This window comes from Aythya fuligula, chromosome 2, assembly GCF_009819795.1.
Source record: "Aythya fuligula isolate bAytFul2 chromosome 2, bAytFul2.pri, whole genome shotgun sequence".
Classification (NCBI taxonomy): domain Eukaryota; kingdom Metazoa; phylum Chordata; class Aves; order Anseriformes; family Anatidae; genus Aythya; species Aythya fuligula.
The window spans coordinates 10,904,375-10,922,390 of record NC_045560.1 but is presented as its reverse complement, the minus strand read 5'-3'; the positions used below and the strand labels follow the sequence as shown (position 1 = coordinate 10,922,390).

The 18,016-nt window shown below is 37.6% G+C and overlaps 1 protein-coding gene across 5 annotated transcripts in view; it reads right to left on the bottom strand.

The window, feature by feature from the left end:
* Positions 1 to 18,016, bottom strand: part of ZMYND11 (zinc finger MYND-type containing 11) — a 105,178-nt gene that overhangs the window by 23,264 nt on the left and 63,898 nt on the right. For 3 of the 5 annotated variants that reach the window (XM_032182584.1, XM_032182582.1, XM_032182583.1), the window contains exons 4-5: positions 6,578 to 6,622; positions 3,581 to 3,742 (exon numbers count right to left, since the gene is read on the bottom strand). The exons of 1 other annotated variant lie outside the window; for it this stretch is intronic. In XM_032182584.1, the coding sequence (XP_032038475.1) occupies positions 3,581 to 3,742; positions 6,578 to 6,622 (207 nt within the window). The remainder of the gene's footprint in view (positions 1 to 3,580; positions 3,743 to 6,577; positions 6,623 to 18,016) is intronic. One more of the 5 variants, XM_032182585.1, reaches the window with a different exon arrangement.

Below are 18,016 nucleotides of genomic sequence, written 5' to 3'. Positions count from 1 at the left end.
ACATTATGTCTAACGTTGATTGTGAACTGCATGATGGTGTATTTTTTGTACCCTATGAAATGCTCAGCACAGTACCAGAACTCAGAAACAACCTATTTATAGAATATGTATCAGCACAGCATTTGATATCTTAAGATCTACAGTTTACTTCGCTTGCATATACATAAAACAGAGAAATACTGAACCACCCACTACAATAGATAAATTGGTTATAATTCTTTGTAAAGTACAAGCATGGGAGATCAATGCATGAGCAGATGACTGCAAAAAATTAACTAGGAGTCAAGTGAAACCATATGAATAATTCTTACTTTCTGTTTCACAAATAAAAATGTATTCTTCTGGGACAAACAAAGTAACTATGCAGAATTTTTCCTTTCAAAAAAGTACTTTATTTAATTATCTTTTAAAAGAAATAATCATAGTCAGTCACCCGACACAGGATCAGTTTTTCTGCTATTCAGATTTTTGTATACATCTAATTTCTCAAGCAAAAAATTGAGTATTTTTGCAGTACATTCTGCACTTTTGAGGTGCTAAATTAACAACTAGAGCAAATTAATTTTCTGTTTTTATCTAACCAAAGAGCAGCAACAAATGTACAAGTCTTCTGCATCCTTCAGAGACCCAGTAAACTAAACCTGTACTGAATGGACCGTTCCAGCAGTGGGAAAAGTCTAATGTAATCTCTAAGCTCCCTTGATACCGTTCTCCTCTTGTGACCTGTCTACCAGGAATTTTGCTGATAATACCAATTTATTTCACTTAAGACAATGATTAGTCAGCAGCCAGGGAAAACTTTCAATCACCACAATGTGGTTTGAATTGAACTTTGTTTGACTCTTGTCTCCTGCTGAGAGTTATGTAGGGTACAAAATATTCAGATTGGTATGGTAAAGTTAAAAAAAAAAAAAAAAGAAAAGAAAAGAAAAAAAAAAGCCAGGAATTAGGCATTCTTGCTTATGGATGCAGTGTAGAAAAACTGCCAGCAGGGAAACAGAGTTCAGAGCACAGCTTGCAAGGAACTGTTATAAACGGTATGGGAGGAAAAATATTTTAAAATTATGAACAAATCCTTAGCAATGTCCTTTATACAGTGTTTCTGAGTAGTCAAGTGTGCAAGATAAAGCTGCACAGGTTGATTGAACCAGTACAACCAGCAATTGTGAAACGAATAACCCAAAGGCTTGCTGACCTTGGCAGCATTACAGAAGTAATCTTTACATAAGAATGAAGTGCTCTTAGATTATTTCTCCCAAAATATAAGGTTTCAAACATACTTCTATTTCACTTCTGTGAAGAGCTTTGAGATCCCCTGGTAAAATGTGCTATGTCCAGTCACAAGAATAAACCATATAAATATATGCATCTCTTTGTCCCAGCTATTATTTTTCTTGAACACATATATTTACTGCTGATAATGCAAAGTAAATCCCATTGCCCTTATGCAAGATAGTTAAGCTCTGTTATGTCCTCTGGATATCAGCCAGAGCTCTCTAAACTACCATAGTTTTTTGAGTATAGGCCTCTCTATCTCTTTTAAAATAAAATCAGAGCAGTCAGCTCCTCGGAAGGTGGGGGGAAAATACTGGAAGGACACTGCAACCTGACACCAGGATGCTAATTCCCATGACGAACAAGACCTTTCCCTTGCTTCCAGAGACTGTGCAAGTCCCAGTTTGCAAAATTAGGGCTTCAAATGAGTTGGATTAATTACCAGGAGAGTAGAAGATACAAGCACAAAGGGAAAAGGGATGCCATGGTATTCAGGATGGCAATATTCTTATAAGTAGGTTGATCATTATCTCAGGCACTGAGCAAGCCAAAGGTCTCTGGGGCAGGAAGTATGTAAGAGACCCTAAAACCTCTCCTTAGACTTTGTGTAATAAAAAGGGAACCAATATGCAAAAAAAAAAAAAAAGGAACATTGATTTTTGGCCTAAGTTTCATAGCTTTTTCTTAAAGGTAAACATTTGTTTAATATCACTGCCATAGAGGATCTCAAAGCTCTAGGATGAAGGCCAAACCGATCTCAAAGCTGACCCCTCTACGTATCTGCGCATACTGCGTGCAGTGATTCAGCTCTTCCACCCTGATGACTTCCAAGACAGATGTTTTAAGTCACCATACAAGGTGGCTTAAAATGTCATCTAAAATTGTTTGTAAACTAGAATGGAGATGGGATCTGGTTTATCTAAGCATTTACAAGAGCTATCAATATTTATTATGAGAATCAACCGTTATTAAAGAGATTTATTTAAAAATCTAAAAGCAATTCTTCTATATATGACCATTTGTTGTTTTTAACAGAGGGAATATTGAGTAGCTAAATTAAATGATGGTATTTCAATGCAGAAAGATACAGTGCATGTCCTTATTCTTAACTGTTCCCTGCCACCACTATTTCTTACTTCCCTTTCACTTGTTGAGGCAGGCTCAATTTTCTTATTTTCATTATTTCCTTAAACCCTCAGAGCTCCCAAGCTGAGGCAGAAGTGTCAGGTTTTTACAACTGGTTCTAAGGCAACAGCAGTCAGAAAGTATTGTTTTGAAACAAAACAATCCACATGTTTTAAAAAACTGCTTCTCTGCACTAGGAAGCACCCGAAGCCTTACACTGCTTGCAGCACAGAAGGTCGGTCCTCCACAGCTAGATCTAAGCTTTTACCAAGGGAGTTGGAGTTGGAGTTCCCCTCCAGCAAGCCAAGGCAGAGGGCAACTGGCAGACTTTTATGCATTTGAATACCAACAATTTTATTTTAATCATTTGTATGCATTTTTCCCTATTTAAGAAAGCCTAGAGATGTGGTTCACTGTGGGAGGTTATGCAGAAATGACAGCTGTAAGGAGATGTATCTGGCTGATTCAAGGCCAGGTACCAGCAAGCACTACCATGACAAATGTCTACTCTTCTAATAACATGTAGTCAACATACCTGCTCATTCTTCTATGGTATATATGAAATAACTGTCTCCCTACCACATTTGTAAGAACAGCAATTGTAAAGAAAAAGCAGTATAGATACAGATGCTAGGGGTGAAATGCATATTGGCTTTTTTTGTGCCAATAAAATGCGCAGAAGTGAGAGGCAGGATTTCACCCCATGGTTTTAGATACTGCCATTGTCAGCAACATGATTATGGCTTTATAATGTGAAATATGATTCCAATAAAATATTAAGAATGCAGTCATCAAAATATAAAAAAAAAATACATTATGATTCATTAGAATGAGATTAAGTAAAAACAGTAGCATCTTATACAGCAATTTGTTTACTCGTGTTGAAGATTTCCACCATATCCTGCATTCATACATTGCATACATCCGTACACACATACCCACACAGTAATGTACTGTGTGCTTTCAAATGCATAAGTAAAACTTGCCGGAGTCTTCAAAAATAACCATCTGCTACATGCACCATATTTTGGTATCTCTGTACAGATGCTCTAGATATGTACCATTGTTTAAATATTTGGTTCTTTATCCATTAACCTGGCCAGACCATCTGGACACCTTAATGAAACTATTAATGAATATCAATCCTCTAATCAGCACATGAAAGCTCATAGGTACTCACCCTGCAAACTGGGCACTGCCAGTGACTACTGCTGTCTCTAAGCCTGAACTCATCAGACAAACACTTGGAATGATACACACGAAAACACAGGTCACATATCAACACCTCTCCAGGCAAATGGCATTCAAAACAATACCAGTCATGATTTTCTGTTTCCCAGTCCTACAAAAAATACAAAATATTTCGGTATGATATTCTGTCAAAATCTGCAGGAACTAAGAACAAAATTGATATGTCTTGAAATCCAGCAGCAATTAGACATTATAAACAATTTAAGAAGTATATAATGTTTAAAAAACAGGGGAAAATCTACATGCTTAAAGATCTTCATCAATTTAATACATACTAACTCCAATAGCATGTGAATGCCAAGTTTTAGTTTTTTTCAAGTGTCTGATTAGTAACATAATTTCAAATATGAGCTCTGTCCACAGTGAAAAGTGGGTTTGTTTTCTACCTTTGTGTAAAACACTGTTGTCAACCTCTCTGTATTAGACTACAAACAAAAGTTTGTGCACCTCAATAGACCATACCTACTTCCTTGGACTATTTCCTCTCGTTTTGATTGTTACAGTATATTGCCAACTGTATTATTCAGAAGGGTGGCCCCTTCCAGTCTTTACTCTCTTAAAACTGACAACTTTTCAGTATCAAAGTGTTGAGTCACAAGGAATAAATGAAATCATGAACCTATTACTGCAAGAAATGTTTCTGCTAAGCAATCCCAATACAATTCAAAAAATAGAAACAGTTTCACTTGCAGTGCCCAACAGCACTAGGCTTCTTCCTGAGATGTCCTACAGAAAACAAAGGATATGGTTCTGTTGATGCACAGATGTCTTTAATACACTCTTTCTTGAAAATTCAGCCCCAATGGCCAAATTCTGACCTTTGAAACATGTGCATAAGCTTTGCTGAAGTAAATGAGAGCAGCATGCATATAATTTGGAGGAAGAATTTTGCTCTAGGAATCTGTAGTGCTAAAACCAGACAGAATTGCCAGTGGCCACCGTTAAATGTTTGTGTTATCTGAAATGCCACACTTTTCCCTACACTTGGAAGACAAAATAACTGTCACATCTCAGATAAAACTCCCTATGCCTTTTAATGTCAAATGTCACTTTTCAATGGGTTCAGATCTCTGAAAAAATTTACTCCTGCTCTTGACTAAATTATCTTGATAAAAAACTGGCCAAGCTATGTTTAATGTCATGCTGTAAAGGTGGAGTTAGCAATTCCCACCAGTGGCCAGACCAGGCATCTGTGCCATCCTCCCTTTCCCATGGCTGGCAAGTGCTGTCACCTAGGTTGGGGTAAGAAGTGACACGAAGTGGAGCTGCCAGGCCCTTAGGCTGAAGAGCAGCTGTGTCGTGTAACTCGTCTGAGCAGAGCCCCCCACAAATAAATGAGATTTCAGGACAGCCTCAACCCAAATTGCCTACACTAAAGTTTATGCACCATGAATGTTGGGGCAGTAAGCTTAGGGAAATAAGAAAACAAAACAAAACAAAACAAAACAAAACACAACAAACCCTTAATCTATGATTTTTAACTCAGAACTTTGCCCTCCTTTGTTGTTCAGATTAACAGTGTACCTTGACTCTTCTACCATTTTTTTTTTCTCATTTAATTTTATGTCAATTCTGTATACTTAAGAATGGCAAAACAATACCACTTAATTTGGCTATAAAGAACATATTCTCATTTCACCACATCTTTCCCCTTCCACAAAGTCCGGTGGCAGAACATGTTGGGAATCCTTTCTTTGAAATATTTTAGAAATAACTAAAGATACTGCATTGTAGATGCACTGGAATTCTCTGCAGATTTACAAAAATCAGGATAAAGTATTGCCTTAAAATTCTTTTATATTTAGTGTAATATTTATCTTCTTTATAAAACTACCAAAAAAAAAAAAAAAATCAGATAGCAATAAAAGGCCAATTAAGCAAGAAAGAGAATCAGTTTTGATTAAAGTTTTATCCAGATAAAAATCAAGTGGAGAAGAGCCCAATAGGTTCTGGCTACTGAGGAATTTTACCAAAGTATCAGGATTCCAGCATTTATTTTTTTTTTATTCGTACTAGTTACTTATTGGTAGATCCCAGATATTCCATTGTTAGGAAATATACTGGCAAAGAGACGTGGAATTTAATAAACATACGGAAATATATTTGCTGGCAAGAAAAATCATGCACTCAAGCCAGAAACCATGACGTTAAATAAAACACCAGAATAAGCTTCCCTCAGTATTCCCACTCCAAAGTTTTGAAAACATCATTATTTCTAAATATAATCACCTAGGATTTTCACGGGAAAGATTTTTAGTTTAATGCAGTATATTTAGTGCGTAAATATATATATACATAAAACATTCATTTATGCAATATATCGGTAAAGTTAATTAAGAAAATAAAAAAGATACATAGCCCTTGTGAGAAGCTATACTATTGACTTCAATAGCAAGGTCAGAGGCATTAATTTTGCTCCAACAGCAGTGCAATGTTACTGCTTCTCTTGGTTTACTTCGGTTTGGATGGGAGGAGAATGTGCTCCCAACAGATTTTATTTTATTTTATTTTATTATTATTTTTTTTTTCATGCAGGAGGTCAGATTCATTAAAATAGCTCAAACTCTGACTGCCAGTGCTCGGGCTAGGCCAGGTCAAAATGCTCCGCCAGCTGCAAACCCGGTTAAGTCTGCATTTATGAAACACACCACCAGGTGTCATCAGCCACTCCGAAAATGACTGATTAAAGGGCAACCATTGTAACAACATCTTGAACTGTAACGTGTGAGTAACCACTTCCAGCCCCCAGGAGAGAGAAAAAAATCAGCAAACTATATACATACATAATGTAGACTAAACTCGGAATTGGAAGTGATGTGGATGATGGTGGTGGTTAATAGAGGAAACTAAGCTATCCTAATGGAAGACAGAAACGTAATAGAAAATATGACAGAATTCAAAACCACATAGTGCAAAAATTGTTCACCTTGTTTTTTGCTGCTGTCTGGGAAAAAGGCTGCATACCGTAGGCCTTTCAAAATAAAAACAAAACAAACTTGTATCTATACTGTGATCCATCCGATTATCAGGATATACACAAGGCTAGAAAGAATTCATGCACAGTGACCAGGAAATCAATCTGTTACTTCTAACATTTGGTTGCAAACATTTCCTCCTGCATTTCTTCAATGCTACCTAATGCTTTAACCAAATTTTGTTTCTTTTCAACATCCCATGTACCTATATAATTAAAAGAACCCAGCACCCCATCTTCTGCCCCATATATACACCCACCACCAGACCAACTTAAAAATCTTCAAGAATATTCATTATTGTTAATTAACGCACCCTCTTTGATACATAAATCTGTGTTGGGCATCTCAAAAAGACCCCTGTTTTTAATTTACCATGTAGGCAGTGACCCCAACAAAACCAAAGCAACGTTTCTTCAGTGCATACGAACAAAAATTAAATTATCGCTTTCTCGACAAGACTCACGGTCCTTATTTTTTTTACAAAAGGTGACACATTTTCCCAGGGCCATGCAGAACAAAGGAAGGATCTCCGCCACAGGGGCTCAATTTGCCAATCTCCTCATTCCCGGAGGAAGGGCAGGGAAAGCCCCTTGGGTCACGGTGCTGGCAGACGAAGGGAATCCTCCGCCGGCAGGAGCCGGCTGCCCAAGCTCAGCTGCACCCAGAGACTGGCTGCAACCCTCCGGAGGGCGCAGATTTGGCAGCAGAGCTGCATAGCTCAGATGTACCAGGAGGCCTTCCCCCTCATTTTACTCAGCTGTCCATCGCATTTGTAGATATATGCATAGCGGGGCAGCAAATGTCTGTTTGGGGGATTGTATTTGATAGCCAAAGAGCTATGCTCTGTTAAGCAGAGTGGGATCTGGCGGTGATATGGGTCACTTGTGGTCACTTGTTCTTTACATTCAGATCAGTCAAACATGGTATCATAAAGGTCACTTTGCGCTGACATGAACAGCAGTTGAAATTTCTCAGCAACAAGAATGAAGCAATGCAACAATTCTGAAATACAGCTTAATTGATGACTGACACATAAGCTTACTTTTCTGTGATTTGTCTTAAGTTGGTTGTCTTAAAGCAAATACATAAATTAATTCTGGAAATACAGAAAAATAACACGGGACAGAAAATGTCAGGCTATCCAGAACATTTGACAATTTAAATACAGATAAACCCAACAGAAAAGAATGAATCATCATGTCGTAGCCTTTACTGTAAAATAAAATATATAGTTGTTGTCAAGGAAAAGAATAATTTTAGTGCATAAAGAAAATGTCCATTATAATGCAAATGTACATGGAAAAGAAATGCTTACTCATTAGTAATGGAGATTTACTTAGCTGTAATTGAAATAGGGAATCTGTATGTTGGAGAATGTGACAATCTGCTGTACAATTAGCATACCATTAAGTAGGAGATGTGAAGCACATACTGACAGTGAAATTAACAATAACTTAGAGGTCACAACTGGAACAATTAGGTCACTCCCATACCTTACCAAGCCCGTAATTATTGAAGAAAAAAAGAAAAAAAAAAGTAAAAACAAACAGTACATTTTTATTTTCCTATAATTTATAAGTAGTCATAGCACATGAAAACAATATAACCTCCTCTTTAGATTCTGTCTAAAAGGACCACTTTGCCTTTTTATAATGCATATGCCATTAACATAACTCATTTCTTACCTGTTAATCTGTTTTCTCCAAGTCCCTTAATGGTAGCCCAGATACTCGGTAATAAGTCACTCTACTATCAGGTGGAGAGAGGAAAAGGGAGGGGGAAAAAAAGCAAAACTCTATTCTTGAAACTCCCCTTTATGGGGATTTGCTGGCTTCACATTGTTGAACTAGATTTCCCAAGCCATCCAAATTATGGCTATCCTTTGGACCCAAACAGTAAGCTAAAAAAAAAAAGGGGGTCACATAGATGGGAAAAACAATTATAAGTCAGTTACTTCTTTGGCGCAATCATGTTTATTTATGAATAACATACATACAGTTCTGTTGTCCTAAATTCAGTATGACGCAAACGAAGAAAAGCACTTTCCATGGAGCTCATGGTTCCCAGCCTTTTCCTGTGTGGCACTGTGTCCCATAGCACTCTTTCAACTTTTTTTTTTCCAGGTGTTCTGTTTCATGTGCTTCTTCAGAGTTTCTTTGCTGCTTACCTATGTGCTGCTGTGGTGTTTCTCAGTAACTCTCATACACACTCGTGCACACAGCTCCTTTCGGATCACTGCGTTTTTATTCAGACCTACCTGTGTGCAAAGTCCTGGTCAGCCCTGTAGTGTCTGTGCTTTAAACAGTCCCTACAGGTCCTGCTGTCCAACTAATAAAGAACTTAAAACAGCTTTTTAAACATTTAGTCTAGAGGAAGAGTATTAGCGGATACACTGCAAGATTTCACCCAGACCTTATCATAACAACACTTTTGGTCTGTCACAGTACAGGAATCTAGAATGGCAACGAGGTCCACGCCAGCAGAAAGAAGTCAGTTCCAAAATAAAACCTATTTGAAAATAGTAGCATGCTATATTTATTTAAAGACATTTTAAAATCGCCAATCCAAAACTTTAGTGGAATCTTTTCCTGATTATTCTGTAACCTTTTCAAACTAGAAAGAATCTCAATGAGTGAGTTCCTACAATTCCTCTGACATCTAATGAGATAATTGGGCCATGCTCAATTTAAAGACGTTATTCCTGAGGCAAATGTTCTGGATTCAGTTTCTTCAGGGGTATTTCAGGATTCAGGAACAGTCACAAGGAATGCTTCTTTCCTTTGATTCCTTCAGCTAAGAGAGAAGCTTTTAGAGTTTTGGATTCTGCTGTTCATGTCTCTTAGTTGGCTTTCAGTAACTCTTCATCAGAATCAAACAGAAGTTGACTACCAGTCTGTATCAAGTAGACAGATAGATCAAAGGAAATGCCTCCCACAAGGACTACACATTCCTTTCTCACATCTTGCATTTTGCAACCTATATCCATCATCATCTGCTGCTGGGAAGAACTTCCTATCTTCTGTACTTAATCTTTCATATTTCAAACTTCCTGAGGCAAATGGAAAGCCTTTGTTATGATAGCAAGAGCTGGTACTGCATTCTAGCATGTATATGTCTACAATAACATCACTCAATCAAACTTTTCTTCACTCAGTCCTCTCTGTAAGAGGTCCCAGGGCATGCTGCACCTGTGCACCCATTCACTTTAAACAAAACCCCAAAGCAATAGCTATTTCTAAACAAATTTTCCATTGTTAATCTACCAATTCCTTTCTGTCTTTTTTTCAGGCAGCATCTGAGCTTTTCCCAACCAAGCTTTTTGACTACACATGAGCTTTGTATGGGTAATTGTTAAAACTTTGCAGTGTATTTTTCAGTCTTGATGATTCACAATTGTAATAAACTACTGTAGGGGTGCACTATCTACAGCACTCCTGTCCTCCAGTACAAAACCTGAAGGAAATGCATCTTACTTACACGTTTGCTCTAAACAGCTACTACACGCTTAAATTATTGGTCTGTGCATCGACACTTCTCTCAGAGCATAAATATCTGAATCTGTCCCATACCAAAGCACTCTGAAAGGGGTGCAGACAAGAGCAGGTGCAAGAGCCCTTAAGGACTGCGGAAATGCTAAATAAACCATGCTCAACCTTGTAGTGTCTCCCACTATCCACTGGTTTTTCACTGCTGTTGAACTTCCAAGTGACTGCTCTGTAATAAAAGGTTTACAAAATGTGCTGTTTCATCTATGGAGCTGGGCAAGGCAGATCCGTACTCCTTCCTTCAGAGGAAGACTAGCAGTTATGCACCTAGTACAAGCACAGTTTCCTCTTTTTTAAGCATGCTGTATCTCACTGGGTATAGTCCCCAGTAAGAAATCATACCACGAATCACTAGCAGATACCTTGGTTTTCAGGCAGACAGTATAGTGCATTAAATGCTACCTGGGTCTAACAAACACAATGCGTCATGGAGCACCATTCCCATTGTTTTCAAACACAGTGGAGACAATGCATATGTTTTTCTCCACAGGTCCTAGCCTGCTGTGAGGTCAATCTTCCTCCTGCCCTTTGGGTCAGCCTTCTCTTCATGACACAACATCCTCAGCTCCATCTATTTCTCAGCAAGCAAGAATCCTCCTGTAAACTTGCATTCAGTACCCCACTGAATCTGCTCTTCTCTTTTCTTCATCACAACGACGGATAAGGCTCAGAACTGAAGAAGGCAAGATTAATTGCTTGATGGCTCAGAGGACTTATCCATCTCTGCAGCAGGTAAATAGCGAGCTAGCTGTTTAATAAAGTATTTCCCTTTTATCATTGCTGTACAGGATCCATACTTGATCAGGATGATGGCTTTACAAAGATAAAGCTTCTTAGATATCCCATGTTTTACATGTAATGTTAGAGTAAATTCAGCATCAAAGTAAGCTCATTTTCTCCCTAGCAGTTTCCTTGTATATATGTATTTACTAAACACATTGGCTCCTGTTTTGCTTGGTATTTTTTTCCTGCTGCTTTTGCTCATCAGAAGTGCTCAGCAAATAAGCAAGCATCCATCTCTCCTTCAAAGCCAAAAAGATGTCAGCAGCTAGAATCCCTTTATGAAAATTGTTTCACTTTATCTTCTCCTTCCTTTTCTAAAACCTTACTGCAGCAAGTAGCTACAATGATCTGTGCTTTTACAGACAGGATAATCTGTCCATTGCAAATCAGTTGCCTTTTTATAGATCCTCTCCTTTGATGACCTGGGCTTCATCTTTAAAATGAATTTCCACAAACTGACTTTGCAGGACGCTTTGTGGTATTCATTACTTACACTTTATCACAAAAAGAAATCCAAAGCAATAATGACTTCATATGTCCTCACAACTACCTAGACATCTTGCTTAACCTCAAGTACTTTATTTATTTATTATGGCTCATTTTATACGGATTTTCAGAATATCAGCCAACAACTAATTTGTTCCATTATTTTTAATTTATCTCACTTTAGAAATCATTTTTATCCTGAAAAGAGCATAAAATCATCAGTCAGGAGGAGACAGACCAAAATCTCTTTCTCCGTAATATGTATTAAACACAGATGCATTTATAGGCTCGTGATAATCCATTTTCATTTTCTTCACTGATAACTGCTTCCAGTTCTGATGCACACATGCAAGAAGACTCAGGTTCTGCAGTGAATTCCAGAGCCTCTCCGTACTCTTTTGGCTTTCTTTCATTGAGCTTAATCTGCAAGCTCAAGTTCGTCTAATTAATTTATTGCCAGTTTGTCTTAGAAGTCTTCTGTTTCTGGCATGAAACCACCAAAGTCTTCTCTGGATTCCTGCCATGACAGGTAGATTTTTATTCCCTCTCCTACCTTGTAGTTAGGTTCTGGCCAGTTCAAGGTGATTGGTTCCAAAGTACAGAGCCAGTCTCTAACTCCCAGAGCTAACCAAGAAGGGAACTTTTTCTAAGAAGTATACTAGCATGCCAGCAGCCAAAACAACTGCTAAAATCCCTCTGTGTTTATCTTCTCAGCCTATAAGCTGTGTTCCTGAAGCAATAAATAAATCTCAGTTTCCCTCCCCAGAAGATCACGTTTGGGTAGCAGTAGTATCCATTATTTGAGGTGAGGCAATGCAAGCATTCTCCTCCAGGATATTAGAAAGAGAATATGATCTTAAATGAAAATATTTTTTTCCTTCTTCGTGTTCCAAGTGAGTTCAAGGTTAATAGAAACTTGCAACTTATCTGCTCAGAAACTGGATTCACTTCTGCTATTAATGTCACCATTTCTTACTTAGGTTGAACCAAGAGGAGGTTTGTAGGCTATTTTCATTAGGGAGATAAATCAGTGATGGAGTGAAGTATTTATTAGGTGCAGTGCCTTTTATTTCCACATTATGTATGTGAAGGTTTTGATCCCTTTAGACACAGGATGAATCCAGATCAGGAAAAAAGAAACAAAAACCAAAAATCAATTGCTATTTCCTTGTAGTTCCAAGTCTCTTCCCAAGAAGCACTGTGCACAAAAGGGCTTGCCCTCCACTCTTCTTTCTTAGCATATGTTTACATCGCTTTCCTGGCCATATCTTTTCCATGAGATTTTGTAGTGTTTTTCCAGTTGATGTTTCTGCACACACAGTTTCCTCAAACAATAGTCCAACCTTTTTTATCTGAACCAACAACAAAACTTCCTACACAACTCGCTTAAACCTCCAATTTCTTGTCTTTTTCCCCTGTGCCATAGGTGTGGCTGGTATGGCTCCAGCTGTCAGTGATATGAAAGAATGAGGTCTGCATTTATTGTGAATGAAGCATGAATGTTAATAAGTTAATCAGCTTCAACAAAGCCTCATTCAGTGACCAGCATGGCATCACAAGAACCAAAGTAACTGCCAGAGATGCACAGCATTTTGCATCCACGAACTGAATGAAAACAATGCTACCACGTCAGGGTTGGCACAAAAGAAGTGAAAACAACAACAACAACAAACAAACAAACAAAAACCCACAAAATGCATATTTTCAGAACACACTCAAGATGGGCTGGTCTAAGTCATCTAATCCATTAAAATTGTTTGAGTCCCATGGGGGAAGCATTACGTGGACTAGCGTGACTAGTCTGCCTCAAACCTGTAAGCAAATTACCATTCTACTAAACACCCTTTCAGGCAGCAAAAGCATTTTGTGAAATCTGTGAACAACAACATCAGTATCTCAACTACAGCACAGTGACTGAAAACCTTAAAGAAGAAGACAGCATTAGATTGACTGAATTTTTAACAGTCAAGTTGGTAAAGCTGGGAGATGCAAGCGAAGATACCGATGGGATTGTTCCACCAGTTTAAAAGAAGTATCATCTCTTAGATATGCAATAAAGTGGACTCTTCTAGTGTTGTCTTTCGTAGTGGGAAGATCCTCAAACAATGTGAACTTCTACACTGACATTCAGTAGGTACAGGTACTCTTTTTAGGGGATGAAAACTAAGGAGGGTTTGGAGGGAAGATGAGTGGAGGGAAGAAATACTCCTGAATGCATGGGAAAAGGAAAATAAAGTTGGAAAATAATTGTTCATGATTCTTAACCTGTCTGGGGAAAGAAAGGCCACTGGAAAGACAGTGAGGCCATTCTCATGAGTTGCATGCTAACAGTCCTAATGCAAAGACAAAAGAGGGTCTTGGCTTCAACACAGCAAGAGTGTAATAATATTTCTCATCCATGAGGTGGGACTTCTGAGTTCTAATTTGCTTCTCAAAGACAAAATAGTCCATGCTTTGATGACTTGAAAAAATTTGTTTTTCTGAACTTTTACAAATGCACACCAGGATATTACACTAGTGGACACTTATTTTTGGCTCAGTAATAAGCAGAATTTTACGCTAGTGCACTTTATGATAATAATTTCCTAGAAAAATCATTTGCTTTTAGTGCACAATGATTGATATGATGCTGTTCTCTTGGCAAAGTAAGCTCTGAGTGATGGGTCCTTAAGAGGATGAAAAGACAGCAAAGAAAGAGTCAAAGACCCCCAGATGCTCATTTCCCTTGAGTGCCCTTGTGTGACCATACTGATAGGTGCCCTGAGCCTCAAAGCCTCCTCATACTTTCCCTGAGCTGTTGAATAAGAGATGGAAGCCAGTCTGAAGTTTTGTCTCTCAAAAGTACCTTCATTAACTCTTTGGATCAGTGAATAGCAGATGTAAAGAACACTGGTTCTTTCAAAATAACTAAGAATCTGTCTGGAAAGTTCCAGCCTGGAAAATCCCCAGTTGGTTACAACATGAGAGGAACAATAACTGTCATGGTTTGGTCTGCGTTTGGCTTTGGATCAGTGAATTCATACAGGACTTCAGATTCAAGGCAATACAGATGGAGAAGACAAATAGATGTTTTTTTTAAAACATTGAAGAAAATTTTTCTTCATTTGGTATGACATGTTCTTCCTCTTTGTGCTCTCTAGTAGTAAGAACATTCGTGATGAAACCACTGGCTGTCACTATTGCTGTTTCATATTATCCTTCTGCCCCTAACTGAAATGAATGGGATGCACATTAAAATCATTCCTCAGCCTAGTTAGTTAGAAGCCCCCGGCTTGCTAGCAATAACTGGTAGCTATGTAGTTGTTTTGTTTTGTTTGAAATTTAAAATGGATTTGATGCTGTAAAAGATTGAAACCCTCACAGTGACCACTCTTAAGCTTTTCACAATTATCTTCATATTTATGGAGAGACTCAAGATGACATAGCCAGTTCAAAACAGCTTCTGGCTACCTAGCATAGAAAAATCAATACAATTACAAAAGCAATTAAGCATAGCGAGTAAGAAACCCAGACATTGCTCAATCTAAAGCAATTTACATTAACACAAACATAACAAACAAAATACTCCTTTCCTGTAGATTGATCCTAGCAAAAATGAAGCGGCAGCACATCAAATCACAATAATCACGGAGTGTGTGCCTAGGGTTAACAAAATAACCTACAAAACTCACGGTGCTGGCAGTGGGTTACAACAAAGGTTAAAATGATGGTAAAGCAGACAGTGTGAAGAGATGGATTATTTAGACAGACTCGAGACTTGAACATATCCGGAGTTACGTGGAGCAAGCACCAGTACTTTCTAAATACAAAATATCAGAAAATCCCCAGTATGAGTTGGCAAGTTCTGAATACAGGACTGGGGAAAATCACATTCTTCTAAGGTTTTCTTCAAACAGGATAGCAAGCAAACTGCCCTTCCAAATAGCATGCTCTTACACTAAACTAAAAAACCTTTACAGGGGAAGAATTGGAGAGACAACAATTTAGAGATTCAGAGAGGACCAAGTGCACAGAAAAATAATTGCAACTAAAGCCCAAAGTCAGACTTAACTGGCCACAAGAGTTGCTGGCTCTTTCCATAAGCAATCATTTAAATGATCAGAAAATAGACCTCTATAAAAGAGTGATCTCTCAAAAACATGACTACCTTAGACTTATTTTGGCAGTGAAGAAACAGCTCCAAGTGCCTTAACTAAGCATGAAGCCTTGCTCTTCACATCTCAGTAGAGAATTTGGCCACTATGAACTTTAAACCACAGCAGTGCTATGAGATATGTTGCATTCAAATGCAAACAATGGAACTTGTGTTACTAACGGATCTCCATTTTAGAAGAACACAATATTGTCTGGCTTTATGAACACGTGTAAATTGAAATTATACATTCATAATGCCTCTCGCTGGGTCACTGCAGTTTTATGACTTTAATCATGAGGAGAAGAATTAGCACATTAAATGCTGAAAATAGCTCCATGCACACTGTCTGTAGAAAAATCAAAAATATGTATATGAGTAAGACATACCAACACTAAGAACTATAGCTAAACCCCCACAAAGCTACATGGCATTGGTGCTTTAATTCAATTTCTTTCATTAGGATTAGACTGACCACTATTTTACAAAGATAGAAGTACATAAAAATCATGGCATGACTAAAAACATAAATGAATAGGTAAGGACATTCATTACTATTTTCTTCAACAACTATACTCCCCTTGTATTTATCATTGCATTGACAACATCATTAACAACACTCATTTGCATTTTTTTTCCTAAACCCATAGAGCAAAGAGATCATTTCTTTTTTGTTCAAAATAAGTAACACTTCCAAATTCCAAAAGTTCTGTGAGAAATAGAAATAAAGCTTTTAAAAAGGAAAAGTAAATGTCCATTACCAGATTTCAGGACTGACATTTTCCTTGCAAGGCAAGAAGCTGCAGAGATTTTGTTGAATTGCATAATAATGTCATTGACAAACAGTGAAAATGCAAAATTACTAACTAAAATGCTGGATAACAATGGAAAATAATTTCTTCTCTCATTTATTTTGTGTCAAATGCATTAATCATCTGCAAGATGAGAAAGCCTGTAAGATGAGAACACATTTTGAAAATTTGCAAAACATCTGTACAGATGGTAAATGAGCAAACAAAATGAATACCTGCACAAGCCCAGGAAGTAAAGTATTTGCAGCAAAGTTCTTGCATAGCTACCAAAACTTCAATATTTGTTGGCATATAGTATGTTTGGCAACTGACTCCATACATTAAATTAGTTTTAGTAACATCTATAAAAATCTCTCTCCTATATATGTCTGAGAGAAAAAGAGGACAATTTTATGTCATTTTAAATCTGATCATTCTTTGTTTCCAGTTCATCAGAACATTCATTTCATGACTGTCCCTTTTGAAAGGGCCTCCTCCTGATGCCCCCAAACGGTTTAATCTTTGCACATCAGCTAGCTCTTTTGTATGACATGTCTGAGTACAGGATACTTTGCTTCTTCTTCGCTTTTTTTTTTTTTTAAAACCACAGCTTCATCAACATATTGATAGAACAATGATAACAAAATAGCATTTTTTTTAAACACTTTCCTCTGAAGGCTGAAAGTTACCCTGTCAGAGATCATGTCCTCACTGCATAAATCTATCATTATGTCAACCTACTGGATAGGGGCAAATGTTTGGAAATACATAAGCAACCACCACAAACTATTTAATGAATCTTTCCTGAACAAAGCAGTGCTTTCATAATCCAGATGCTTTTAATTATTGTTACCATTGAGCAATCAATCCACAGTCATTATTAAAACCTTAAAACTAGTACTTTCAGGCCTTGTGGCAGCCTGTAGTCAGGTACCTACATAAATGAAACAGGTGCTCAGCGGTACCTGAAGACCAGACAACTCATTCATTTATTTAAATATGGATTTAAAATGATAAGATTAAGGTCCAAAACTTCGAAAATTTAAAAAATAAATTATTTTTTTTTTAAAAAAAGCAAACCATCAAGCAAATATTCAGATAAAAAGTGTCTAGGGAGGAACATGAAGAATGTCTCCCTTTGCTAACTCCTGGAAACAGGTGGTTCTTAGTGCTATTCATTGAGCATGGTGCCAGAAAATGAGCTAAAATCCACTGGCATTTTTTGCACTGATGTGGGGGATCAGTCCTCCAGTCTTTCATTTTATGAGCTTTCGAAGTTTTTGTAGTACCAGCCAAACTGAGTTTGCCAACTGGGTCAAGGATTTGTCTGTAATTGCTGAAATTTGCTGAGTCTGAAGTCACTGTTCAAACATTACAGACGTATTTCAGAGTTCCATCTCCTACAAGTGGATCTCTGAAAACAATCCCATGTGTTTATCCTCACTGAAATGTAACTTTAGTTTATGGTTAACAGTCATTAGCACCAGATCTGGATTACACAGAACTACAAATTGCATCTTGACCCAGTGCAAAGCACATCTAACACTATCCAGTTTGTCCAATGTAGAGAACATACCAAAAATCATCGTTTTGTGCCAATTATTGCAGAATAGAAAATATCTGATCTGATGTCAATGACACTTTGTTTCTCGT